The sequence below is a fragment of the Haliotis rubra genome, unplaced genomic scaffold (genome assembly GCF_003918875.1).
Source record: "Haliotis rubra isolate DU_JTF1 unplaced genomic scaffold, ASM391887v1 Scf33, whole genome shotgun sequence".
In the NCBI taxonomy this organism is placed as follows: Eukaryota; Metazoa; Mollusca; class Gastropoda; order Lepetellida; family Haliotidae; genus Haliotis; species Haliotis rubra.
Window position 1 is genome coordinate 2,372,539 of NW_025767002.1, and position 27,897 is coordinate 2,400,435.

At 38.6% G+C, this 27,897-nt stretch overlaps 2 protein-coding genes across 2 annotated transcripts in view; one reads left to right on the forward strand and one right to left on the reverse strand.

The window, feature by feature from the left end:
• Positions 1 to 1,477: 1,477 nt before the first annotated feature.
• Positions 1,478 to 17,033, reverse strand: LOC124284164 (HAUS augmin-like complex subunit 2). Its single transcript, XM_046720226.1, is given in 7 exon segments — positions 1,478 to 1,889; positions 4,412 to 4,520; positions 5,922 to 5,956; positions 5,958 to 6,055; positions 13,584 to 13,653; positions 14,549 to 14,656; positions 16,823 to 17,033. Coding segments are annotated over 7 exon segments (678 nt in total). The 5' UTR covers positions 16,943 to 17,033; the 3' UTR covers positions 1,478 to 1,751.
• A 191-nt stretch (positions 17,034 to 17,224) lies between these two features.
• The window catches only part of LOC124284106 (ubiquitin conjugation factor E4 A-like), a 32,908-nt gene continuing 22,235 nt past the window's right edge, over positions 17,225 to 27,897 (forward strand). The window contains 7 exon segments of the mRNA XM_046720164.1: positions 17,225 to 17,344; positions 22,004 to 22,137; positions 22,586 to 22,726; positions 22,916 to 23,019; positions 24,495 to 24,659; positions 26,340 to 26,415; positions 26,880 to 26,986. Of these exon segments, the coding sequence (XP_046576120.1) occupies positions 22,026 to 22,137; positions 22,586 to 22,726; positions 22,916 to 23,019; positions 24,495 to 24,659; positions 26,340 to 26,415; positions 26,880 to 26,986 (705 nt within the window). The 5' untranslated portion in view covers positions 17,225 to 17,344; positions 22,004 to 22,025.

Genomic DNA, 27,897 nt, shown 5'->3' on the forward strand with positions numbered 1-27,897 from the left:
TGGTCAAATTACTAAAACGATCAGTCATTTGGTCAAAAGGCTAAAAGTTTCAGTCATTTGGTCAAATGACTAAAAAAATAGAGATCTAGTTAGACCGATTGCCTGAACAGTTTTAGTCAATCCATCAATTGCAAGGCACTTGTTGTCGACATGCAGTCCCTACCCCAAAGTTCCTTCAAGTGGATTCTAGTGTACCAGGACCATTTGACCAAGTTTTGTGTGCTACGACCCTTAACATCAAAGAGAGCAGCTGAAGTTGCCTACCAGCTTATGGACATATTCCTGCTGTTTGGTGCCCCACAGATACTGCAAGTAACAATGGGTCTGAATTCACAGCTCAAGTAATCACTGAACTAAAAGAAATTTGGAATGGAGGCCAACGTTGGATTGCGATCAAGGTCACTGCCTGATGACATCCTGCACCAGCTGCATGAAACAAGAAACTGATTCCGAACAGGTTTCCAGTCTCCTCCAGTGACACGATTGTTGGGGATCTATTCACGCTGACACCCCATATTTTCATGATATTCACACAAGTAGAAAGTGAGTGAGTGAGTAAATGTTGCATCAAGCAGTATCAGCAATAGTGCAAGTAGACTGACTGACTGAATTTAGTTTTACTCCCCTTTTTAGCAATATTCCAGCAATATCACGGTGGGGGACACCAGAAATGGGCTTCACACATTGTGCCCAAGTGGGGAATCGAACCCGGGTCTTCGGCGTCACAGGCCAGTGCAAGTGGAAAGCCTTCTTATGGTGACAATATAATGATGAGTAGAGTGTGAGTTTTTGTAATTTGTATTATCATTGATTAAGTGATAGTTATTAATATTTAAGGTTTTGAGTGTGGGTTACATTTCGCATCATATATGTTCAATGGCAATACTATTTTTAGCAGTTCGCCTTTTTGATAGTGCTTCAAAGTTGCCTCCCTTGACTAACTTATTTATGGCTTTCATCATGTCGTGTTTGCGAGGCCTTTCGTGAATGTTCTCAGTGGATAAAGAATGTTCTAGGCTCTCTGTCAATATATATAAAGGCTGGTTGTTGTGTTGACACACACACGAAGGGACTTTTCATATCACTGGACTTGTGTGCATCATTCTGCCGTCACCTGCCTACCGTCGTCTGTCTGTCAACATCGTCTGTCTGTCAACATCATCGTCAAGACCGATTGTCTACTGACATTGTAAACTTCCTTCAATCATAATATCTGCTCTCATTGTAAATTTCAAGACTCTGGTGAGTTAATATTTCATATTTGTGGCCCATTACTTTAGATTTGTGACTCAGTTGCATTGTACTAGATATCTGTATTGTCATTCATTGTAGCTTGCTCATTGTTTGCTTAATATATTATTGAACATTTTAGACTTGTCTGTGTTATATTTTGCTGGTTCAAAGGGGACTCTTAAATCTGTTGTCACGGCAATTATTAACCGTAACAGTATCCTATATGAAACAACATAGTCTCGTGACATATAGAAAATAATTTATTAAGCAGTCCTTGCATGTAGGGAAGCATCTTCATCCCATCACAGTTTCATATCATTATCCATGCTCTTCAGTGTTTCCAGGACTTCATGATGAATGAAAGGCTCCACTCATCCAGCAACCTTCAGGTACCTCTTCTGACCAGAGCCAGCACTAGTGACTTGTGTCCAGTTCAGATGAATACTTCCACTGAAGTAGTCATTATATAAACTGGTATGGAACATCAGGTCTTCCTTCACGAGCTTGGGATGTTGTCATCAGTCTACTACAGATGTTTCCAGGTGAGAGATCCTGTGTCTCCGGATGTCACTGATGCTTCCCCGCATCTGTACCAGGGCATTGTACTGGAGGCGCATGTCAGCCAGAGCATTGGACATCTGTGCTATCAGGGTGTCCTACAACACAAAACAATGCATAGCGTCAGAGGTATCTTGCAAGAAGAATGGGACACCTGTGCTATCAAGGTGTCCTACAACACAACACAAAACAATGCATAGAGTCAGAGGCATGTTGCAAGAAGAATGGGACACCTGTGCTATCAAGGTGTCCTACAACTCAAAACAATGCATAGAGTCAGAGGCATTTTGCAAGGAGAATGGGACACCTGTGCTATCAGGGTTTCCAATCAGATAACACAAAGTATGCATCCATAAGCATGAAGAAATGAATGTTAGGTGTCTATCAGGGTGTCTACATGACAATACAAAGTTGAGTAAGAAGCAAACTAGATTAAGAAGTCTGTGATCTCAGGGTGTCCAACTATACAAAATAACACTGACTCAAAAGCATAATGGAAAGAGCGTATGTACTATCTGGCTTCCCAGACAAAACAAAGTATGCAGTAAGAAATATGGAGGAAAGAACATTGGAGGCTGTACTTTCAGGGGGTTTAATCAGGCAACACAAAGTAAAGCAGGGAAATATGATGGAAAAAGCATAGGACATCTGGGGGGTGGACAGGGGTGTTACAAGATAGAGTGAGAGTAGAGAAGCAGTCTTTTGATGTGCTACAAGGATGAAGCAGAATCATACTGAACATCTGTGTTATCAGGCTGTCATGCAAGTTGATACCAAGAATCATACTGAACATCTATGTTATCAGGCTGTCATGCAAGTTGATACCAAGAATCATACTGAACATCTTTGTTATCAGGCTGTCAAGCAAGTTGATACCAAGAATCATACTGAACATCTTTGTTATCAGGCTGAACATCTTTGTTATCAGGCTGTCATGCAAGTTGATACCAAGAATCATACTGAACATCTTTGTTATCAGGCTGTCAAGCAAGTTGATACCAAGAATCATACTGAACATCTGTGTTATCAGACTGTCATGCAAGTTGATACCAAGAATCATACTGAACATCTTTGTTATCAGGCTGTCATGCAAGTTGATACCAAGAATCATACTGAACATCTTTGTGTTATCAGGCTGTCAAGCAAGTTGATACCAAGAATCATACTGAACATCTTTGTTATCAGGCTGTCAAGCAAGTTGATACCAAGAATCATACTGAACATCTGTGTTATCAGGCTGTCATGCAAGTTGATACCAAGAATCATACTGAACATCTTTGTTATCAGGCTGTCAAGCAAGTTGATACCAAGAATCATACTGAACATCTGTGTTATCAGGCTGTCATGCAAGTTGATACCAAGAATCATACTGAACATCTGTGTTATCAGGCTGTCAAGCAAGTTGATACCAAGAATCATACTGAACATCTTTGTTATCAGGCTGTCAAGCAAGTTGATACCAAGAATCATACTGAACATCTGTGTTATCAGGCTGTCATGCAAGTTGATACCAAGAAGAATCATACTGAACATCTGTGTTATCAGGCTGTCATGCAAGTTGATACCAAGAATCATACTGAACATCTTTGTTATCAGGCTGTCAAGCAAGTTGATACCAAGAATCATACTGAACATCTGTGTTATCAGGCTGTCAAGCAAGTTGATACCAAGAATCATACTGAACATCTTTGTTATCAGGCTGTCAAGCAAGTTGATACCAAGAATCATACTGAACATCTGTGTTATCAGGCTGTCATGCAAGTTGATACCAAGAATCATACTGAACATCTTTGTTATCAGGCTGTCAAGCAAGTTGATACCAAGAATCATACTGAACATCTGTGTTATCAGACTGTCATGCAAGTTGATACCAAGAATCATACTGAACATCTTTGTTATCAGGCTGTCATGCAAGTTGATACCAAGAATCATACTGAACATCTTTGTTATCAGGCTGTCATGCAAGTTGATACCAAGAATCATACTGAACATCTTTGTTATCAGGCTGTCAAGCAAGTTGATACCAAGAATCATACTGAACATCTGTGTTATCAGGCTGTCATGCAAGTTGATACCAAGAATCATACTGAACATCTTTGTTATCAGGCTGTCAAGCAAGTTGATACCAAGAATCATACTGAACATCTGTGTTATCAGGCTGTCATGCAAGTTGATACCAAGGTTGTTAGAGAGGGCATTGGACAGCTGTGCTAAAAGAATGTCCCACAAGGATACAAACTAAGCAGCAGTGCACATAAATGATGTTAATGTGTCCTGCAAGAATCAAGACTGGACTGGATCCAGTGATTGACTTCATGAGCATCAATATCCTCAATTGGAATATGAAGTGTCAACCAGGTCAGACAGCCTCACCTCCAATCCCCTTAGTTACCTCATATGACAAGCTGAAGATGTGTTGCTGAAGATAAATTCTAATCCTGATCTTGAACAGGTTCACCAGAGCACTAGAAATCTGAGCAACAACGACAGGTTCAACTTGAAACCTATCCCAGGGCACAATTACAATGAAATACTATGAAATCTAAACAAGAGGGTGTCCTGATGATTAAGAAATAGGAAATATTCGTTTCAGCAGCATCCATATTGTTAGGTAACTTACCATTTTTCCTTCGGAGAAGTTAGTCCTCTTCGTCCAGTTGATGTTGTCTAGGTTGTAGTTGAGATCTCCAAGGATGGGAGCCACCAGTGGGAACAGCTCACTGGCATATCTGGAACATATCAAATGCACCTAAAAAGGACCAGCTTTGGCATTCCAATCTCTGACCACCAATATCCATTCTGTTATCAAAACTCAAACACACTCCATAATGCTTAACTATCTGTAGACACATTCGCCACATTTGTCTGCTAATCCTACAAAAAGGGAAAACATGGATTACTTGTTTGTCAGCTTGCCACTATCATTTTTTTAATTTTTTTTAAAAAGCAGTTTTACAGCATTTTCATAAAATTCAACATACGACATTCCGGTGCTGACATAAAACAAAGGAGATTCACAAAAACATACAATGGCAAGTTGAACATAATTTGTAGAATAAGCTAATATTACACTCAATTATCGTTGAACACTTAGTAAGGCTTGTCACTATCATGATGACAACATTATAGCAGGTGACACCAGATACGGGCTGCACACATATCAACCATGTGGGAAATCAAACCCCGGTCTTCAGCATGACGAGTAAACGCTTCAACAACCAGGCTACATCATCACCCTTCACGAGCATAAAAAATTGCTGACTACAGAGATTGAATTGATGGTGTCCACTCCTGTGAGTGAGTCAGTGAGTTTAGTTTTACGCCGCTTTTAGCAATATTCCAGCAATATCACAGCAGGGGACACAAGAAATAGGCTTCACACATTGTACCCATGTGGGGAATCCAACCCGGGTCGTTTGCATGATGAGCGAACGCTTTAACCACTAATATCCACTTCAAAGATGCTCAGGGTGCTGATAACAAATTATGCACAAAGCACAGACAGTTTAACCCAAGCTGTAAGGCATAAGAAAGGTAAACAGTCACATGACCATCTTGTCCCACTGGGTACCCATTCACTGCTGGGTGAACAGAGGGCCAAAGTTGTCAGAAACCAAAGTTTGAAACAACTTCTGCTTATAGAAGAGATTCATTATGATAATGGCATGAGTTTTGTTTTGTTTTATTTCATTTTGATCGCAGATTTCACAAATACATCATAACAGTAAAGATGAACGAAAACAAAATTTGATGATAGTTTTAATGTTTCCCGTCTTCCTATGACAGCTGATCTAATTTAATAAAACCTAACTGATCAGGGCACTTTTCACACATTTTTTTAAAATGCCTAGATTTTCGAAGCTCTTTCGATAGTCGTAAGTGCCATACAATAACATTAACTTACGACTACCTTAGCTTCAAAAATCTGGGCCCAGGAATTGGGGATATCTGATTCTCATGAGTTACCTACCTTACCCAAATTCTACGAAAGCAAAAAACATTCCATTATATGTCATATATTTGACAGCAACTTCATAATTGAAAAATGTCTTAAATGATTCCATGACATACAGATATAAACAGGCTATGAATCTGTAAAGAGGTATATCATCAGAAATCTGAGGCCTTACTTGTGGTATGCGGCATCCATTTTGATGTAGTCGCCCCACAAATGGCTGCTGAAGTCGACCTGTCAGTTGATCCTTCTTCTCCATGATGGATTCTATGTGAGCATTCAGCTTCTGGATCTTTTCCACTTTACCCTCTGTAATCAGTGAACACATATCAATTCATTCCTGACTAATTGTTAATCATGCTGTCATCTACTGTTCACAAAGTCAGTTCGTTATGAAATTTCTTCACCAATAGACTGACTGGTCATAGTTTTGCTTCATTTTCTCAGAAGAACAGACTGTGGGTAAAATACAGTATGACCTATTGTGCATCAGACTTTATATGTTTGTTGTTTAATGCCCCACACAGCAATATTCTAGCTGTATGAGAGTAGACTGGAAATAATCATATTAGCACCAATCAATAGAGGTGAGGTGAGGTGAAATTGGGTTTAACGTCGTGCTTGAGAATATTTCGCTCATATGACGACGTGCATGTGTGTGCTTGTGTACTAGCCCAGACTGAAGCTGGTTTTATAGTGCTAGCTTACTGAGATACCAAGCCGCAGTGAAGCATGAATATCCCACTCAGACACATTATACTGACTCCGAGCCGACCAGTCCTTGTTGTACCCATTAATGCCGAACGCCAGGCAGGGACCAACAAGTACCATATTTTAACGTCTTTTGGTATGACGCGGTCGGGGATCGAACCCGCGACCTTCCGCTCTCCAGGTGGATGCTCTAACCAGTACACCACGGAGGCGGTCCCAATCAATAGAGTGATTGACAACACGAGCATAGAATGACATGCATCAACTAAGTCAGCTGGCCTGAACAACAATCCTGTTAGTCGCCACTTTTGCTGGTGGCCAATTTTAACCCAGATCTTATGATCCTGGTATGATTCATGGATTAATTTAGTGTTTTCCTGTTTGTTTAATGTCCAGTGATTGACATCATGAGCATCAAGTTACACCATTGGGAATGGGATATAATGACGTGCATCAAGCCTGACCACCCGAGCCCATTAGCCGCCCTTTCCGACAGGCATGTTCTGCTGAACATGGGTGGATGAAGGACTGACTGACTGACTTACTGAGTATGGTTTTACGCCATTTTTAGCAATATTCCAGCAATATCACGGCGGGGGACACCAGAAATGGGCTTCACACATTGTACCCATGTGCGGAATCGAACTCGTGCCTTCAGCGTGATGAGCGAACGCTTTAACCACTAGGCTACCCCAGCGCCCCGTCGGATGAAGGACAATCCTCATCTGCATCTTCACAATCCTAAGACTGAGTATGTTACTAAGCAAAATTCCAGAGACAGCACCAAAAACTAGCTACATAACATTGTGCCCATGGCAAGAATCTTTTGTCCTTAGCCTAGGTATGAAGATGGCATGTTAACACTATACTGTCACTTCAATGCAACTCATAGCTCAATAAGACATCATCAATGAAATGTCACAGTAATACTGTCTCTGCACATAAGAAACTGATGGAAGAACACTGTCCCATGCATAAGCACTAGCAACAAATCATCTTGTATGGGTGACAATGTTCGGCAACCTGACTCCTGAGAGTTACTAGGGCCAAAAACCAAGGCACATGTAACATATGGCATCATGCGATACCAGTGACTTTGTTGGTAATGTGTTCAAACAGCAGTGAATGGGTACCCAGTAGGATGAGTGAGTTAAGTTTTATGCCAGATTTAGCAATATTCCGGCAATATGGTGGGGGGCACCAGAAATGGGCTTCACACATTGCACCTATGTGAGGAATGGAACCTGGGTCTTTCACATGACGAGCGAAAGCTTGAACCACTAGGCTACCCAACCGCCCCGGTAGGATGAGACAGTAATGCGACTTAAGTTTTTAGCACCTCAGAGGCAGTTTGGATTGTGTTCTCCCGAGGGAGTTGAGAGTGAATATCTGATCCATTGACCAGAGTAATTAAATGTAACAACATCACTGAGAAACAAATGGTTGGATATTAGGTGCTTTAAAAAACGTTATGATTAAATACCTAATGTGTTTGCTAAAAAAATATACCAAACATGCAGATTTTTTCCAACAGACATTTTTATAGATATCTGGCTAAAGTATTCAAAAAGTTAAATTTCAGTAATTATACTTCAAAGAACATGATGAAAATCTCTAATCACAGTGACTTTTTTACTTATTTGCCATTGTAGGAAATTGTCAATTTGGCACTGTGTTTCTTAACAGCACCTAACACAATAGAATACACAGCGACCCAGTACTTGATTCATTTTGACACTTGATTAAACCAATCCGATCATAAAAATATCTATGTTAGAAAAAGATAATTGCTCTTAATGCATACAGATGAACAGCTTTCACATCTTGTTTGAAGTGAGAACAAATGAGAGGAGACATCGAAAGTGTCACTGACAAGACCACTCATGATGAAAACAATTATAGAACTTTGTGATCAGATAATTTAAAATCAATTGTAGGCATACAAAGTTTCACAATATCTCAATCAAATGTAAATTGCCAGTACTATAAAACAAGCATTGTCACTAAGGTGCCAAATTCCCCGCCGCAAATTATCAAATCAAACTAATAAAGTAATGAAAGTTTAAGATGAAGTTAAATGTCATCAAAAACATTATCTTGCTCTTTAGTTGTTCAAACACACACATATTTTCAAAACAGACTTTGAAAATTAAGTGAAGGTCACCAAAATTGACTGGGCCCTGCGCCTTCCCTAGATAAAGCTTGGTATGGAATATGAAGAAAATCCAGTAAACAGTTCTTGAGATAGCCTAACATGCAGGTAAAACGTGAAAGTCCCCTTGTGACCTTGAAATGAAGGTCAAGGTCACCAAACCTGACTTGGACCTTTCTTATAGTGTGATGAACCTAACAGTCTAAGTAAACTTAGGCTCAGTATTATTCGTTACACTGCTATACTGAGTCTAACAAAACCTTGTGGAAGGTCGCGTCAGCTGACCTTTTCAATGGACCAATCAGAACACAGCTTACCAAATCGCGAAAGTTGACATTCACACATACCTTTTGAACTTTTATCTCGAAAAAGTTTTGTACCTGAACGATTCCGAATGATATTTTCCGTACGATCGCTTCCGAGTGATGCACATGGAGCACGCCACAACAGTGAGTCAACAGTCGCTGAGAATAGCGTTTTGTCAGTATTCAAGGATGTCAGCTTGCGGAAATATTAGCTAATGATAGCCATATCAACAGAAACCCAAAAGCGTAAATTCTGCAGGTCATATATCTGTGTTTTATGCGGGTTTTCATTTGTCATGAGATCAGTGTTGGCGACCAGGGAAGAGAAAATCCATTTTGTAAGTCCCGCCAAACCCTACATAGTAGCCGTTGTCTGATTGGTTAAATCCGTTCGTCCGTCTCGCATTTGACTGGACGGTCATAGGTCACTCAAAGGTTACCTGACACGACTTTCCACAAGGTTTTGTTAGACTCAGTATAGCAGTGTAACAAATAATACTGAGCCTAAGTTTACTTAGACTGACGAACCTAGGTACCAAATATGAAAAGAATCTAGTGAACAGTTCTTAAGATATTCCAATTTTTACGGACGTATGGACGGACGGAGCCTAATACTATATCCCCCGCTTCGCGCTAAACGCACGGCCGGGTATAAAAATCTTTTAGGCCCCAATAGTTTTTGTCCACAGCTGAAAAATGTCACGTCTTATCATCTCATTAGTAGACAAATAATGATGAAGAAAGAGAAAATCATCAGGGAAGGGTCATTGGCATACAGCATTCTGTAAAATAGTTCATCATGGTGATTCTTGAATGTACTTTTATTTTCTGTAATTACATATCTTGAATCATTAGCCATGTCCAACTTCTGTTAATTGCAAAAGCTGTATTATGCAACAAAACCAAAACCAATTAGCAAAAACATTTTATTTTAATTTTTAGATATTCATTCTAGATCTAATGATACAGCTCTGTAGTTGCTGTAAATAGACTTTCAAATATGTCTTTGATAATGGCCATATTGTGAGTGAGTGAGTGAGTGAGTGAGAGAGAGAGTGTGAGTGTGTGAGTGAGTGAGTGACTGAGTGACTGCTGAGCTGTCAACCCCTAAAGATGGTTTGGAGTGAGACTGAAAAAAATAAGCCGGGTTCCAGCCGGGGTCGTGTCCAGGGCGATGCCCTGTCAGGGTGTCTCTGGGCGAGCCCCCGAAAATGAAGTTTAGTGATTTTCAGGAGCATTTGGAGCCTTCTGGTGGCATTATTTTGACACTAAAAGATGCATGCTAATAAATAATAATAAGCCGAATCATTCACATAAACATCGTTTTAGTACTTCGTTCATTCAGGCGTTCTTTCAATGTTCAACTTTACGCAAAAACGAACGAAAATGCGTATTAATTTTGAAATTATTTTTGGCTACCAGATATGCGTGAGATTATTATTTGGAGGCGTGAGAGCGTGACATTTGTCAATAAAGCGTGAGACTCACGCCAAATGCGTGAGAGTTGACAGGTATGTGACTGACCGACTTTTACGTCACTTTTAGCAATATTCCAGCAATATCACAGCGGGCAGAGATGCCAACCCTGAATCAAATGAAAGTCGAGTCATGCCTTGCTAAAAGCAATTCCCCAGCCCTGAAGGTGTGAGTTGGGGGTGAGCGTGAGAGCGTTTGATGGTAGGGGTCTGGGGGACCTCCCCTATGGAAATCTTTAGATTTAGCCTGGAAATATGCAATCTCTGGGCACACTTAACCAGATAATTCTTAACTCGAATGAACAAATTACAAAAATTCTTTCAAACATTCTAAATTTATAAACATATTTGTATTTTCTAAAAAATCGGAGTTTTTATAGACAAATCGGAGTGTGGATTTTGTATTTGAAAATCGGAGTAACTCCTCCAAAATCGGAGTGGTTGGCATCTCTGCAGCGGGGGACATGAGAAATAGACTTCACTCATTGTACCCATGTGGGGAATAGAAACCACCACCTGATGAATGAACACTTCCACAACACAACTCGAACATTTTCAACAAATTCAGCTGTCATCATTAGATCATTGTGAGAACAATTACATGCAGCTTCAACTTCACTGATCCAGTAGAAAATGATGAATAAAGACAACAGCACACTACAGACATGTTTTCCATGAAAAACAGTCCAAAACATTCATCAAGATAAGCAAAACAAGAAGGCTTTCATGACAAGTGAGCTGTGAGTTTCATGCTTGAGCAGCATATTGACAGGTCTACCAGCAAGGTAACACATGTTGGGATCAGTAAACCAATTGCTAATTTACAGCATAAAGACAGCAGTGTCATGTTGTAATGGGTGATATAAGCCTGTGAACACAATCGATCAGTATCACCAAACCAGGATATGGGGAACAGCTTTCATGTAACCAAAGCATCAAAACTGTTAGCCTATACCCTGTTGACGAAAGGTGATAAGAGATCATGTTCATGTATCCTGTGGACTCGGTGAGTGAGTGAATATGCCTTTACGTCACTTTTAGCAATATCACGGTCGGGACACCAGAGTGAGTTTGGTTTTATGCCAATTTTAGCAATATTCCAGCAATATCACAGCGTGGAACACCAGAAATGGGCTTAAAACATTGTACCCTTGTGAGGAATCGAACTATTTCTTTTCTGTATGGCTAAATACTCGATTATTTACATATAGCTGGAGTCAGTGAGTGAGTGAGTGAGTATGGCTTTACGCCACTTTTAGCAATATTACAGCAATATCACGGCAGTGGACACCAGAAATGGGCTTCACACATTGTACCCATCCAGCTATATGATTGTACCCATCCAGCTATATGAGGGGCGATAGGGTAGTCTAGTGGTTAAAGCATTCGTTCGTCCCACCGAAGACCTGTGTTCTATCCCCACATGGGTACAATGTGTGAAGCCCATTTCTGGTGTCCCCCGCCATGATATTGCTGGAATATTGCTGGAATATTGCTAAAAGCGGCGTAAAACCATACTCGCTCACTCACTGACTGACTCCACCTATATGTAAATAATCGAGTCTGGATTAGACAATACAGTGATCAAGAACATGAGCATCTATGAAAATGGGATATGGTGTAATGTGTCAACCAAGTCAGCGAGCATGACCACCCTATCCCGTTAGCCACCTCTTTCAACAACTATTGGCTGCTGAAGACCAATTCTAACCCAGATCTTCATGGGTCAAAACGTATATGACCATGAGGTACAGTATGCAATATACATGACACACATTATTTATGCATGATTTTATGCATGTTTTGGACTCTTTCCAATCAATATTACATAGACATAATCACAATGTATTCCAGGTAACAGCTGGCTGGACTACAACATCGCATACTGATGCTTGTAGCAGTTGTAGATAAAAAATAAACAGGCTATTGGTGCCTCCCTGTTTAAGGGAGATATACCAACAAGATTTATCTCCCTTTCCTAAAAACCCAGTTAGATACTGATTTTAAGCGCCTTCATAACCAATATGATACAATATCACTAAAAATATTTCAAACCATAACTAATTTGTACTGGCAAATAATTTGTATTGCAATATATTGTGATGCATGTATCCATTTTGTGATATATTGAGAGCTAAAGTGTTTGACAGAGAGTGACACATATTGTACATGCATAGCCTTCTTTCTTCATAAAAAAATAAATGCTATGGTTGATAGTTTTCTCAATTAATTACGATTGGAACATCAGTTGTGAATGAATATTTTTTTACTCATCATATCGGTTCTCAAAAAACATCTTGCAATGGTCTGAAAAGCGTAGTATGTGGTATACCAGTAATAATTTGCAGTTTTAATAAATATTATTTGATATAAGTTAGAGAATTCATGATTCTTTCATGTGAGTATAATTATTTTGTCTTGATTGTTTGCACTCAGCTATTCCAGCTATATTTCAGTGGTCTGTAAATAACTGAGGCTGTCCCCAACAATTGAGTGATTGACACAACGAGAATATATCAAAACAATTTCGAGCATCAAGTAAGGCCAAATAAACAAAATGTTGTGGTTCTGATTACACCTCTTTGAAATTTAGGGTAGGTAGGTAGGATTTTTGATATTTTTTACATTTTTATAGAAGTAAAGTACAAACTAATATCAATGTGTAATTGTTTATTCAATCAAGCTTGCGGCCATCATGCCGACTTTCTCTATTAGAGTGACCGATTTCTGTTGGTGACAGGATAAAACAATGGTATTTGAAAGCTTATTTTATTCATACCACCTAAAAAAGATAGGGTCGGCACCAGAATTCAAGGAGCGGTCTGGTAATTGGAACTACAACATTTTTTTTTCAAGGCCTAAATCAGCAAGCCTGACCTCCCGTTAGTCACCACTAAGGAAAGCCATGGGTTACAGTATCTAAACTGGAAGGACAGTAGGATAGTGGTTAAAGCATTCACTTGTCACGCAGATGACCTGGGTTTGATTCCCCACATGTGTACAATGTGCAAAGCCCATTTCTGCTGTCCCCTACTATGATATTCCTGGAAAATTGCCAAAAGTGGGGTAAAAACGTAACCCACTCTCTCACTCACCTAAACTGGATATTCACAGGTCCATGACGACAGTAATTTGAGTGAACAGTTATATCTAGCATGCTCTACAGTAGCATCAACCCATGTCTGTGTACTCACTCAAAATGTCTATGTGTGTGATGTCAGCTGTCTCCTTGTCCTGGACTCGGCACTGCATCTCCAGATTCACCTGAAACCCAGTTAATTATGTTCATTTGAAACTGACTATAACATTGTTTAAAGCCTACATAAAATATTGATGATGAATGTAATTCACCAAACTCAAATAAGGCCAGACCAATTTTATTTCTTGTTTTACGGATGTTTGTCCTCAGAAAACCTAAAGGCAGGAGGGAAAAACAATAAAAATAAAAATCACCAGTCAAAGTAATACTCCTTTTGAATACTAAAAGTGTTTTACTTTTGAAGTGTTTATGGGGCAAAAAACAATCAAATAATTTTTTTTGTAAGTTTACATTTTTGGTCAATTTTTGGTCGAACAAATGTGACATTGTGCCTTTAACTCCATGGAAGTAAGTCTGGGGATACAATATCATGCTGCCATTTTTCAAACTTAGGCTTGCTTATTATCTGTTTTATCACACAAACTTATATTTATGTAATCAAGTTTAAACTTCAGTAGTTTTTTAGAAAACCTGTAAAATTGATACTAATATGTTACGTTTGTCTTTGGCCAAAAACGGGCAATTACAGTTCAAGTTTTCAGAGATAAACAGGGACTATATAGGTCTGCATCAAGTCTGCAACAAATATCAGCACCCTCTTGATGTTATTATAGTTATAACTTACATTTTCATTATTATTACATTATCAAGGTGACTTGTATTTCACTGATGACACAACCAATTAAGAGAAAGGGCCTTTAATCCTTAGTTTTATTATTTTAGTTCATTAGTTCATCGTTTCTTGATACAATGTTACTATGATTAAGATTCCTCTAAACTTAGGTAAATAAACATTTTAGGAAAAAATTTGTCGACAAATTGTTTTTTCAAAGCTGCCTTTGTGGAATGCCAAGAGCACTCAGTTTGGAATCCTGGTTTATCTTTGGTTTACACTCCTACCTTCTGAAGCTCTCTCTTCTTCTTGGTTATCTCCCTTTGTAATGCAATGAGCTTGAGAGAGGGCAACTCTTCTTGATCTTCTTCACTTGGGCCTTTTCCATCTCCCCTCTTCATAACAAAAGCAATGGCATTACTGAAATTATTTCCACTGATAGTATAAGCGACAAATGCTGCATACTCATTTCAAAATAACCCAAGCAAAATGCTTAATCTGTTTGCAGTGAAAACGTGCCGATGAATGTCACTTTAAACCAAAAAGTAAAACAAATAAAGTGAAATTAAGACTGCGAATCCTCATGATTTTACCTTGCCAATTGAACATTTAAATCTCAGATTTTTATTTGACTTAGGATAAAAGTTGTTTAACAAATGATCCTAGTTTCGCATGGCTATTATTGGTTTGTATTACAAGGGGGTATGCACATCAAATGAAACACCGAAAACGACAAGGGTTGTTATAAGTTAACTCTCTTCACGTACCGCACGTGCATTTGTTTCACTGTTCCAACTACTGCGCTTACCCCATTGTAATACAAACCAGTAATAGCGATTTGAATCTAAGATCGTTCGTTAAACAACTTTGATCCTAATTTGAATAAAATTTTAAGATTTAAATGTTCAATTGGCAAGGTAAAATTATGAGGATTCGCAATCTTAATTTCACTTTATTTGATTTACTTTTTTGTTTAAAGTGAAATTCATCGGTACGTTTTCACTGCAAACAGACTATATCTCACAATGTCTTGGGTCAATCACAAAACAAACAGATCTTTCACACTGACACAACACCTTTTTCTGACAGCACCGTCACCTCTAATACCTTCTTTTCACTAGTCTTGCTGGTGCCAATTTAATTTTACTATGATGTTTTCAAAAGCTTGTACGACAAACATGTCATAATTTGCGCCCAAGAGAGAAGTGATGCTGCATTCTTGGTTGTCATTAATTCCTCGAAAAAGTTTGCTAAGAGTGTATTTTGTTCCAACTTTGGGGCAGATCTGCATCAGGGACATATCTAGGTCTAATTGTGAGTCCTTGGTCATACATTTTTGGGGTCCAAAGCATGAAAATAGGAACCAATATCAAATGCAATACTATGGGTGAAACGGTATGCTCTTACCACGGTACGGTACATATTGCCGTACAAGGCCTTCGGTTCGGTCTGTTTTGGTTCGGTATATGAGATATGATAAAAAAAACAATACACAACTCAGATCTTGTCGAATGTGACTCTGTTGTTTGACATTTCACAGATAAATAAATTAAACAAATTAACACAACAAAGTTGTCGTAAGACAGTCACAGTCTGTGTGACTGATCATTCAGTTAAACTATTAGAGACTTTCCACAGTCCTTGGGAAGTACTGCCACACAATCTTGGCATATTCCAGAATTTTGTATTATTCAGTTTTCAGATCCATTCAAAGTAAGTTCACTCAGAAATGTATTTCTCCTTTTTGAAACAAATATGTTTTAGCTTGAGAATGCTGCTTTCTCTTTTTATTGGTCTTTAAATGTACATTGTTCTGATATATGGGTTAGGCGTCTGACTTTGTGTGCTGGCGATAAGGTGTCTGACTCTGATGGTGTGGGTTTGAATCCCAGATGGGACTGAACCCAACAAAAGTACGAAAATCTGTACATTACTAAGAAAGTGTAATCCCAAATATAACATATGTTACAGGATTAAAAAGGTTAGTAAAATGATGGTACGAGAACTGAAAATACAAATTTTTTGGATTGCATTAAGGTATACCATTTCACCCCTATGCAATACAAAGTATGGTTTGTTATATTTATCATGGCTGTCAGTGAACATGTGTGGGACTTAGGACGTATTACTTTCAGCAATAAAAGCCCCTGTGAATCCGAAAACATTTGCCGGAGAAGTCCACTAGTATCTATGCACAACTCCTCATATGTTTTGGGCTATTGGTTTTCAATATTACTACAGCTTATACAAGGTCTCTTAACGATAGCCATGAATTCCAGTAAAGATCCGGATTAGAATTAGATTTCAACAGCCCATACTTGTTGTAAGCAAGAGTCGACTAACATCATTTCAGCCTGTTTGATTGGTTATCGGATCCCAAATGCTCATAATGTCAATCACTGGGTTCACTGGTCCAGGATCGATATGTAAAGACCGCCGTCATATTTAATATTTCTGAGCGCGGCATTAAGAACAAACGAACGAAATGAAGACACTGAAGCATGTTGCTACTTGACTCGAGCAGTGGAACTGACAGCGTAGAGAGATAAATGTCTTCGAACCTTTCTTGTATGTCCTGTCTTTTCAGCAAGGTGTAGTACATTTCGCAGAGCTAATGTTGTTTTGTCGGACGAGGACCACGGGTTCTGCGTTACATCCAGTGCAGAAACATTCCTGGACATGATGGATATTATCACGACATCAAATTTCGTGTTGAATTTACCGCTAGATGACAGTACATATGTTTCCTCTTCCGCTGTAAACAGGAAACGACTTGGCGGAATGATATGCTAGGCAGAAAATATTTCGGAATGAATATGAATGAGAATTTTATGACTCCTTTATAAAAAATCAATGTTATGTGTACACGTACCACAGTGCAGTGTTTTCAACAAATGTTTGTAGAATATTTGGATTCATTAGTATATAGCACTATATTTCTGGCGTAAACTTTTCCTTTTTCCATGTAACAGGTGTTGTGAGGCTCATTGCGGTAATGCCACGATAACCAGTGATATCTTGCAAGTGATGCTACGAGATTAATAAACCCGATGTCAGCGCCGATTTTGTAGTTTCATCCACAGGTTGGCAAATAAACAGTTTGATTTTAGCCGTGAAGGAAACAGCTGTTAGCGTTTAGCGCGTACTGTTAAAAATTCACAAACGTATCATTGAAAGTAACGAGAATTTTTTTCCGGCCTGCTTCCATGTAATTTAATATTGTAAATATATTACATATTTATGATTTAGCTTCCAATTTTGTGGTGATACATATTATCAGTAAATGTTATATCAACCACTGTAAATTAAGTGCATAGTTGTACCTTCATACTGTTATAACACAATAATTATTCAGTCTATTTGAGTCTATTAATTACCACTACTTAAAGGGGAAGTGTACACGAATAAATCACATTTATTCTTATGTGATTCAAAGTGAACTGTTTTAATTAGTTAATACCAACGTTTGAAAATATACATTCATTTTTCTTACAATGTAAGTATAACTCTCAAAATAAGTGCTGAAATGTTATGCCAATCTGAGGTATTTGTTTGCCGAGCTAAACAGGCCTGAGTTACCGCCCTTTGATTATGACGTTATTGGTGCCACTTGATTTTAAACTGGTCTCCTGTCTAGTCCCAAATCAAAGATAATAATACTGATATTAATCACGTGAAAAAGGTTTACGTGAAAATACGAAAAAAGCATAAGAACAGAAAATGTAAGCAGCAGGGCCGGATTGATCGTGTGTATTTTCATTCATAACCACGCCTCAGTGAAAATACCAAATATGTATAACAATGTTGGCGTCCGTGATGACATCACTATCGAGAATTAAGCGACTTTTTCAAAATGGCGTGTTCATTGACGAATGCGCCAGAGTTTTCAAGGAAATTTGTTTTCATTGTTTTCATTGTGACCAAGGGAAATAGTCAGAAATTAAGAGAAGTACCGTCATCGTTAGCAGTGAGTTTAGTCAGTTATGTCGTCATGCTTTCAAAAACTATAATATGTTGTGATGAATCTAGAAAATCATTGGAATACACCTGTTTATTTAACTATTGCCTTGCTGAAAACTTTCCCATGCATGTTCTAAAACTCATGAGCAATTGTATGCAACAAGTAGGCTTAAAGGATACACAGTGTAAAATCTGAGATTGGCTTTGTATACATTTCAAACAAGTATTCTTTCTGGCCGCTGACATCTCATATCCTCGATATATTTCGTTAGATTTCACTGAAACACTTCATTATTGGTGACAGAGTCCATTTGTCAGCTTATTTTTGAACTGTATGAGGAATTCAGGAGTTTATGTAAGGAAGATGGTGTTGAATTATACTATTAATTTTATGGATGAGAAACATAACCGACATACATGTGACGTGATTTTATAAACACTATGTAATACAGCTTAAAATTCACTTTGGCGTTTCGCGATTTTCCAAAACATTCTCATCGATTCTCGGTTCATCGATAATTTTAAGAAACGAGCATTGGTGATTGATCATACAACAACAAAACTACCGCTGATCACAATGATCCGTCTTTTTTCTTTTAATTCAATTCTCCCAGTAAAATTTGACATTTGAATGAAGACATACCATAAATTACATAAAAGCGCAGTGAATGGTGATTTAGAATGTGTCAAAACTGGCGAGATTTCCACGATGCATGTAATTTTCAGTAAATTTTATCTACAATGAGCCGGATGATATCATAGAAAACAAAATTTCAAACAGTGTTCAAAACTGCAAATTGCATTTATCTGCGTGATGTATTTGGATATGTACTATCGATATCAAAATGAAGGTGGAAGAGGAGGGACATATCGTGCGATTTATGTAAGAACTTTAGTAATAAGCGTTAGAATGCGGCACATTCACCAATGGCAAGCAAGATGTAGTGCATATCGTTTTAGGTTTCATGAAAAAAGATTCTGTTGGAAAGGCCACCGACTCGGTTAAATATGTTATACAATTTGGTTACATGGTAACACTTTTAGTACAATGTATCACGTTTTTCAAACTGCAAGGTCATTACAGTGTAGAACTGACCACATAGTCAGCTGACGGACCAAGCAACAGGTGGATTAAAACAGTAGCCTGCTGTCGAGACACAAGAACCACACCTATACCTGCACCCGCATTGAAATCGGCCTAATAAAGGTCTGGCGGCGTCATTAAGTTTATCATTTGGGCACCAATGACGTCATTTCCAAGGGGCATAAGCCATGGTGTGTTTATTGTGGACATAGAACTCTTGGTAAATGTTGAAAATATGAATTGATATAACGCAAATAATAAATTAGTTACTTCTGATATATGTACGGGTTTGGATATAAAACAACTTGATAAACACTTTTTATGATGAAAAAGTGCAAGACAAAAAGGTTAATTTTCGTGTACACTTGCCCTTTAACGGTTCTAACAGTGTAATGTAGAATTGATCTTCAGCAACCCGTTCATGTCATAAAAGGCAACTAACGGAATTGGGTGGTCAGGCTCGCTGACTTGGTTGACACATGTCATCGTATCCCAATTGTGTATATCAATGTTCATGCTGTTGATCACTGGATTGTCTAGTACAGACTGGATTATTCACAGACCACTGCCTTATTACTGGAATATTGCTGAGTACCGTGGTAAACAACAAACAACTAAACAGTTCTTGTCATTTTGTATCCTCGTAGTATAGTCTGTCACATGTTGTTTCGTCACTGATATATACAGTGTGTGTGTTTATATTTATTCTGATCAGTTTTGCAGACATAGTTACATAAACACATTAAATTAATTTTTAAAGATTGGATCCAAGTTTATCTAGCGCAAGCCAAATATTTATGTATAGCCTGTTGTGACAAGTCAAAATTATTAAAAGGAGTATTACAGAGGTAGATTTACTGCAGCTTCAGTTTAAAAATACTAGCAGTAACAACTTGGCCCCAGTTGTGAAGGATATTGTTCTGTTTTTGCTTATGTTATTTAAACCAACGTATACATATATTCATCCAAAACTGTAACTAACCAAGGTCAACATTTATAATCAGGTCCTAATAGAAATTCCTGATCTTGAAAAGTTCCTGCTTTGAGCCCTTTACAAAATAATGGACTCTGATCCATTTATAACATTGTGTTATGAAGGGATACTGGTACTACAGTCCGTTTGAGTCAGAAACGGACCGATGAATTGCAAATTTTATCATTGTACAAAATTGCCACATAAATATAAATAGTACACATGTTTATCATTGACTAATACCCAACAGCTTTCTTATATTTGAACATTTTCCGGACTCCACCCAAAAAGTTGTTTAAGAAACTATCATCATTGAAAACGCAAAAGTTGTTATCTGTCGCGGCGGGGTGAAACCGCAGAAATGGAACAGCCAGTCATGGCGGGGGTCATCTCAAAATCTATTCCCTATTATTTCTCAAGTGAACGATATCAGGGCGTTCACAGAGTACTAACCTATTCTCCCCCGAAATTTTCTTATAACGATACCCGAAAGAGTGTAAGAGTCGCCAGAACGTGTACTTTGATACTCAGAGGTTGTGTTCTTGCTTCAAATGCTTTTTTAAAATTTTCAGCTATATGTATTTGTTTTCAGAATAGAGCTTGTTGATAGACTGCCTTACAAGGTTCTTTTGAAAGTTGTCCAAATGTTTTAATTTATGTGATTTTGACACGACCCCTACCTGCTTCGCATCACCCTCACAATGTTTGTGTTCCAGAACATTTGTCAGTACCCTTGCTGATACTCCTAAAGCTTTTGCTGCCCGCTTTCGGAATTTATTAATGGCATAACATGGTTTGCCCCTTGTGGCTTCAGCACGGAAAAAATCGTTCACTTTAATCATGAACTGTTTCACGTCAGCGGGATGACGAGATACTGGCTGTTCAGTTTCTGCGGGTTCACCCCGCCGCGACAGATAAGAACTTTTGCGTTTTCAATGATGATATTTTCTTAAACACCTTTTTTGTGGAGTCCGGAAAATGTTCAAATATAAGAAAGCTGTTGGGTATTAGTCAATGATAAACATGTGTACTGTTTATATTTATGTGGCAATTTTGTACAATGATAAAATTTGCAATTCATCGGTCCATTTCTGACTCAAACAGACTGTGGATGACAATGGAATACAAAACAACATAACAATACAAAAGTACAAGGTTACGAAATGACACAATAGATGCAAAACTACCGGCGTACTCTGTCCAAACTATATACATGTCTTAGATAGTCCAGTAGACATGTCCAGTATGTATTGGTTTTATTGGACTTAGAATTCCATCTCAGACCCATAGCTAAAATCACTGACTACTTACTAGATACTATGATTCTACTCAAGCTGTCAGAATTCTATTTTCAAATTTGTATGTGTTATGTCTTCAAGTTCATCATGAATTTTGCCTCAAACTTCGGAGGACCTCACTGTCTGGTCACAAATTCACCTACTGTCATTCTGCCCACATTCTAGCATCTTTAGTCATAATTGACTTTTTCTGATTCACAACTTTACATATTTTTAATTTTATTTCAAGCAAATCGAACTGCTTTGTATCATATACACACATTAAGGACATCTATGATATCATCATGTCATCTGCCCAATATATTAAGGGAAAGTATATTTTAAATTTTCTGCCAAATGCTTACATTTATGTGTTCATGCTAAGAAAAACCTTGCTGGAAATTTGAAATTTCTCAGTATTTCTTAAATTAAGATTTTTTCAATCCAGATTGAAGTTTCCGACAAGAACCATGGGTGATAACAGCATCGCAGACAACCCATTTGCTGCTCTGTTTCCGACCTTGACACAGGCTCAACAGTACAGCAGTACCATAACTGGCAGCAAAACACCGGTCTCAGAAGGTCTGTAGCACATTTACCATTATCATTCAAAGTTATTCCATTGGGGTAAAACCATACATTGTTGCACAGTGCATTGTGATTTATCATGCAACAATGTGATGCACGATATGTTGTTTCCTGGATCAAGATACAAGAAGATATATCTGTTGCAATAAAGTACTTGCTACTCCTTCAGTGATCCTCAGCATTTTGGGGTGGTGGGGTAGCCTAGTGGTTAAAGCGTTCGCTCGTCACGCCAATGACCCAGGTTCGATTCCCCACATGGGTACAATGTGTGAGGCCCATTTCCGGTGTCCCCCGCTGAGATATTGCTGGAATATTGCTGATAGCGGCTTAAAACCATACTCACTCACTCACTCACTCCTCAGCATTTTTTTCCATCATAGAACTTTTTGGGAAGTGTTATTCTTGTGCAATGCAATCTGATGAGTTGTGTTATTGATTTCAGTGTCATGTCTCGACAACACCACGAAAGAGGCAGCACCTACCAACATGGTGCAGGATGAGAATGACATGGAAACTAAGGCTCTTGAAGCAGTGGAGTTCAATGAAGCAGTGGAAAAAATCTTTCTGATAACACTTGACAATGGTAGGTAGAGGTAAATGTTGTCAAATCATACAGATTTGTGGCAAATTTGAATTAATTTTGTCTTTCCATTAGTGCCTTCAACTATTTTGAAAGCTACCAACAGAAAAATATTTTGATTTGCCAAATCATTTAGAATTTTGTAGTGAGATAGATTACCAATATACATTTTACAACCACTGTCGTTTATAGGCACAAGCTCTGACGTACAGCGGCCAAGTCGTTGTGTCTACCTAGAGGAGATGGCATCGGCACTACAGGGGCAGACGTGGTTTGATCAGGAATCTCTGCCACAGGTACAGAGCTTAAGAAAGACACTCATTTAGTGTTAGACTGGGTCATTGGGGTAGCCTAGTGGTTAAAGCGTTTGCTCCTGACACCGAAGATCGGGGTTCGATTCCCCACGTAGGTACAATATTTGAAGCCCATTTCTGGTGTCCCCTGCCGTGATGTTGCTGGAATATTGCTGGAAGCGTTGTAAAAGTAATCTCACTCACTAGTGTTAAACTGATGGGATCAATTCAGAAATGTATGACTGAGGGACTTAGACAGAGGTAGACACGTTGAACACCCTCAAACTAAACTAACTGTCAATAGCAGCCCATACACTCATTCCCATTCATCCATAACTTAACTTTACGATAATCATAACAACTTAAAAAGTATTGCAAATACTCATCTTTCTATAAAAGAGCATTAGAGTTACCTCCCTTACATCAGTCACTCCATGTTACATTGGTATTTGATCTGTCTGTGTTTTACTGGATTCAGAGATAGGAAATGTGATTTACTATTGTTTGACTAGATGATGCTTGTGACATATTATTTCGTCGAGGTTGTGTTGAGAGAGGTTATGTGATACCTTAATGGTTGACTTTGAAATGTGTCATGTGACATGCTAGTGTTTGACTAGGCCGTGTTTGAGAGAGGTAACATGATATGCTGGTGTTTGGAAAGGCTCTCTGTGAGAGAGGTAATGTGATATGCTGCTGTTTGAAAAGGCTGCCTGTGAGAGAGGTGACGTGATATGCTGGTGTTTGACTAGGCTGTGTTTGAGAGAGGTAACATGATATGCTAGGGTTTGACTAGGCTGTTTGAGCGAGGTAACATGATATGTTGATGTTTGAGTTGGTCATCTATGAGAGAGGTGACATGATATGCAGGTATATTCTTTATGTGACATTTAGAAGCTGGTATGATGAAGAAGAACACTTTGTATGGATGGACAATTTCGTTATTGCCTCTTTATGATATGCTGGTGTTTGAGTAGGCTGTGTTTGAGAGCGGTAACATGATATGCTGGTGTTTGACTAGGCTGTGTTTGAGAGCGGTAACATGATATGCTGGTGTTTGACTAGGCTGTGTTTGAGAGCGGTAACATGATATGCTGGATGTGTTTGAGAGCGGTAACATGATATGCTGGTGTTTGACTAGGCTGTGTTTGAGAGCGGTAACATGATATGCTGGATGTGTTTGAGAGCGGTAACATGATATGCTGGCTTTTGCTAGGTTGTGTTTGAGAGAGGTAACATGATATGCTGGTGTTTGACTAGGCTGTGTTTGAGAGAGGTAACATGATATGCTGGTGTTTGACTAGACTATTTGAGAGAGGTAACATGATATGTTGGTGTTTGACTAGGCTGTGTTTGAGAGCGGTAACATGATATACTGATGTTTGACTAGGCTGTGTTTGAGAGAGGTAACATGATATGCTGATGTTTGACTAGGTTGTGTTTGAGAGAGGTAACATGATATACTAATGTTTGACTAGGCTGTGTTTGAGAGAGTGATGATGGAGAACCCGTCCGGCAGCATGATAACGTCCCGGACGTCCGGGAAGGATGCCAAGGCAGCAGCAGCAGCATGTGAGACGGAAGTGTTGAGATACATGTTCCAGTGCTACACCCGGCTACAAGCATCCACGGAGGAACTAAAGGTAACCAATCCTTAGGCTTCATTCATGCATTCGCCTTTTATAAAGAATATCAAATTAATTTGCGACTGAGGTTGCATGAACTGCATTGTAATGATAGATGTGAATATGGTGAATTTTTAAACAGGTTATGTAGACTGAACTGTGTTCATTATCATGATGGTTGACAGAGATATATTCTTACCAAAATATAATGGTTCCTCAACACTAACCAAAAACAACTTCATAGCAATGATCACCTTGTACTTAGTCACTGTGCTAAATAGTTAAACTGGCTTTATGTCAAAGAACTAGAAATACCTAATCATTGTATCTAGTATATATTTGTATACATGTTATATGCCAAATCAGATTATATTATTACCCAAGGAATTAAAATGTACATATTTGTTATCCCTCGCCGCACGTTTAGCGTCCGTCCGTACGAATTGGAATATCTTAAGAACCGTTCACTAGATTCTTTTCATAATTGGTACTTAGGTTCATCACAGTATAAGAAAGGTCCAAGTCAGGTTTGGTGACCTTGACCTTCATTTCAAGGTCACAAGGTTTACCTGCATGTTAAGCTATCTCAAGAACCGTTCACTGGATTTTCTTCATATTCAAAACAAAGCTTTATCTAGAGAAGGCGCAGGGCCCAGTCGATTTTGGTGACCTTCACATAATTTTCAAGGTCATGGCAACACTTTGAAGGTTTGAGCATGTAAACCTGCATGTTAAGCTATCTGAAGAACCGTTCACTGGATTTTCTTCATGTTTGAAACCAAGCAGGGCCCAGTCAATTTTGGTGACCTTCACTTAATTTTCAAGTTCACAGAGACACTTTGAAGATTTCAGCATATTAACCTGCAGGTTATGCTTGTCAGCGAGATACCTCAAGAGCCATTCACTAGAGTTTCTTCATATTTGACACCAAGCTTCATATAGGGAAGGCGCAGGGCCCAGTCGATTTTGGTGACCTTCACTTAATTTTCAAGATCACAGAGACACTTTGAAGATTTCAGCATGTTAACCTGAATTGTCAGCAAGATATTTCAAGGTTCACTGGATTTTCTTCAGACTTTCAAGACTTCCCTTAAATGTTTTTCAATAAGCAATTTTCTTTTAGTACTATTTTTGCATATTTCATACACTATGACATTCATGTCAAGGTCAAAGTCAGTCTTGAAAATATGTGTGTGTTTGAACACCTAAAGAGCAAGATATCAAGAGAGGTTGACTGGTCATGTTTTTGTTGACATTTAACTTAAACTTTCATTACTTTATAAGTTTGATTTGATAATTTGCGGCGGGGGATTATGTCACCTTAGTGACAATGCTTGTTTGTACATAATAATAATGAGTGACTTTATAAAGCGCTAATATACTCCTGGCACTAAGTCTCTGCTCTAAACGCTATGATGAGTATATACACAGTATTTAAAATGAGTAGGAACACAGAAATGTAGCAGTGATCGTAGATAGAAATTTGATTGACATCCATCATAGTTTACTTGTTGATAAATACTCCATCTGTGGTACAGAGACTGATAATCATGGATCTTACTTCCCGATAAGGATGTGTGTGTTCAGTCTTATTTTCTAACATTGTAGTTATTGCCCTGACTTGCAGGAGAGAGCTTGTTTTCCATCAGTGTGAGGACCTACTGATCATCATGAGCACGCATAACCTGTCTGCAACAGACGGAACTGTTCCCGACACAGATGGTCCATTTACAGTTCCTGGACATATTCCAAGAAGAGTTTGACTTTTTGTCAGGTATGGAAAAAGTACTGTTAAAAAATTCTCTTGAATTATGTTTGTGAATACAACCATAAAATAATGATTACAGCTCCTGAGAAAAGTTGCATTTTCCATACTGATGTATGTAAAGAGATTGATGTTCCAAACCAATATTTGAAGCTCACTTTTGATTTCCGAACCAATATGTTAAGTCCTTTGTTGACGTAAAAGGCAAAGTTAATATTTTAAGTCTCTTCTTGGCATTTGCTTCAAGTAAATAGAATTAATAGTCACTATTGGAAGCTAATGTTTGTCTTTCTTGTGAATGTGGATTATTTCCTTTCAATATATTAATCTCAAGCCTGGAGGTCTCACTTCAGTCAGAGACTGAATAATGTTGAAGGGAAACAGTATGTTTAGTTCAACCTTGACATTTACAAGGTTTCAACGATAAGCTATACAGGTATACAAAGCCTTACTTATGCCCTGTTCCCCTGCAGGAGGACTGCGTACAGTTCCCGAGGGTTTCTTCCTCCATCTGAGTCGTGAAATCGACATCAACAAGGAGGAAGGGACTCTGCTTGAAGTGTTCAAGCCAGTCCTGGAGGTGTAGTCAAGGAGAAGTTCAATGAAGGAGCTGACTCTCACTCACGCCAACACTCTCTACTACGTGGCCATCATGGAGTTCTTCACTAAATCAGCAGCACTGGGAGAGGTAGGGACTTGAATTTGTTGGTTATAATCCGTTTCCAAAGTAGCCTTATTTTCAGTCCTTTCAGTGGTGCGGGGGGTTGGCTTTAAGTTCTGTGAGTTTCATCTCTTACCAGTTCAAGATCTGCTTATCTTATCCCACCCCGCAACGGCTTCTTGGTGATATAGAAACGAGTTCCGTCCGTCCGTCTGTCACACTTTGTCCGAAGCATATCTCATAAACTATTCGTGATAGCTTAACCAAACTTGGTACACATGTCAAGCATGATCCCTCGATGTGCCTTTTGGGGATTAGACCCAGATGCAAATTTTATTTGCTGTTTCCATGGAAACATGACTTAGGCTGTGGCTATGGGGATGTCATCTTGTCCGGAGCAGATCTCCCAAACTATACATGCTAGCTTCATCAAACTTGGTACACATATCAAGCATGATCCCTAGATGTGCCTTTTGGGTGTTAGACCCAGATATAAATTTTATTTTTTGTGCCGTTTTCATGGAAACATGACTTATGCTGTGACTATGAGGATGTCATCTTGTCCGGAGCAGATCTCCCAAACTATACATGCTAGCTTCATCAAACTTGGTACATATGTCAAGCATGATCCCTAGATGTTACAAAAGTGTATTTTGCCATTGCGGATGATATTGATGACTTTGTCTTCTTGTCATGATTGGTTCGAATGCTAAATTTTATTTTATTTTCATCCTTGGTCTGTCTATGCCAAATATTTCCTTCAGGGTAACACTGTTATCTTGTGTCACTTTGCATTTCCCCCAACACTGAGTTGATGAAGAACAAGAACA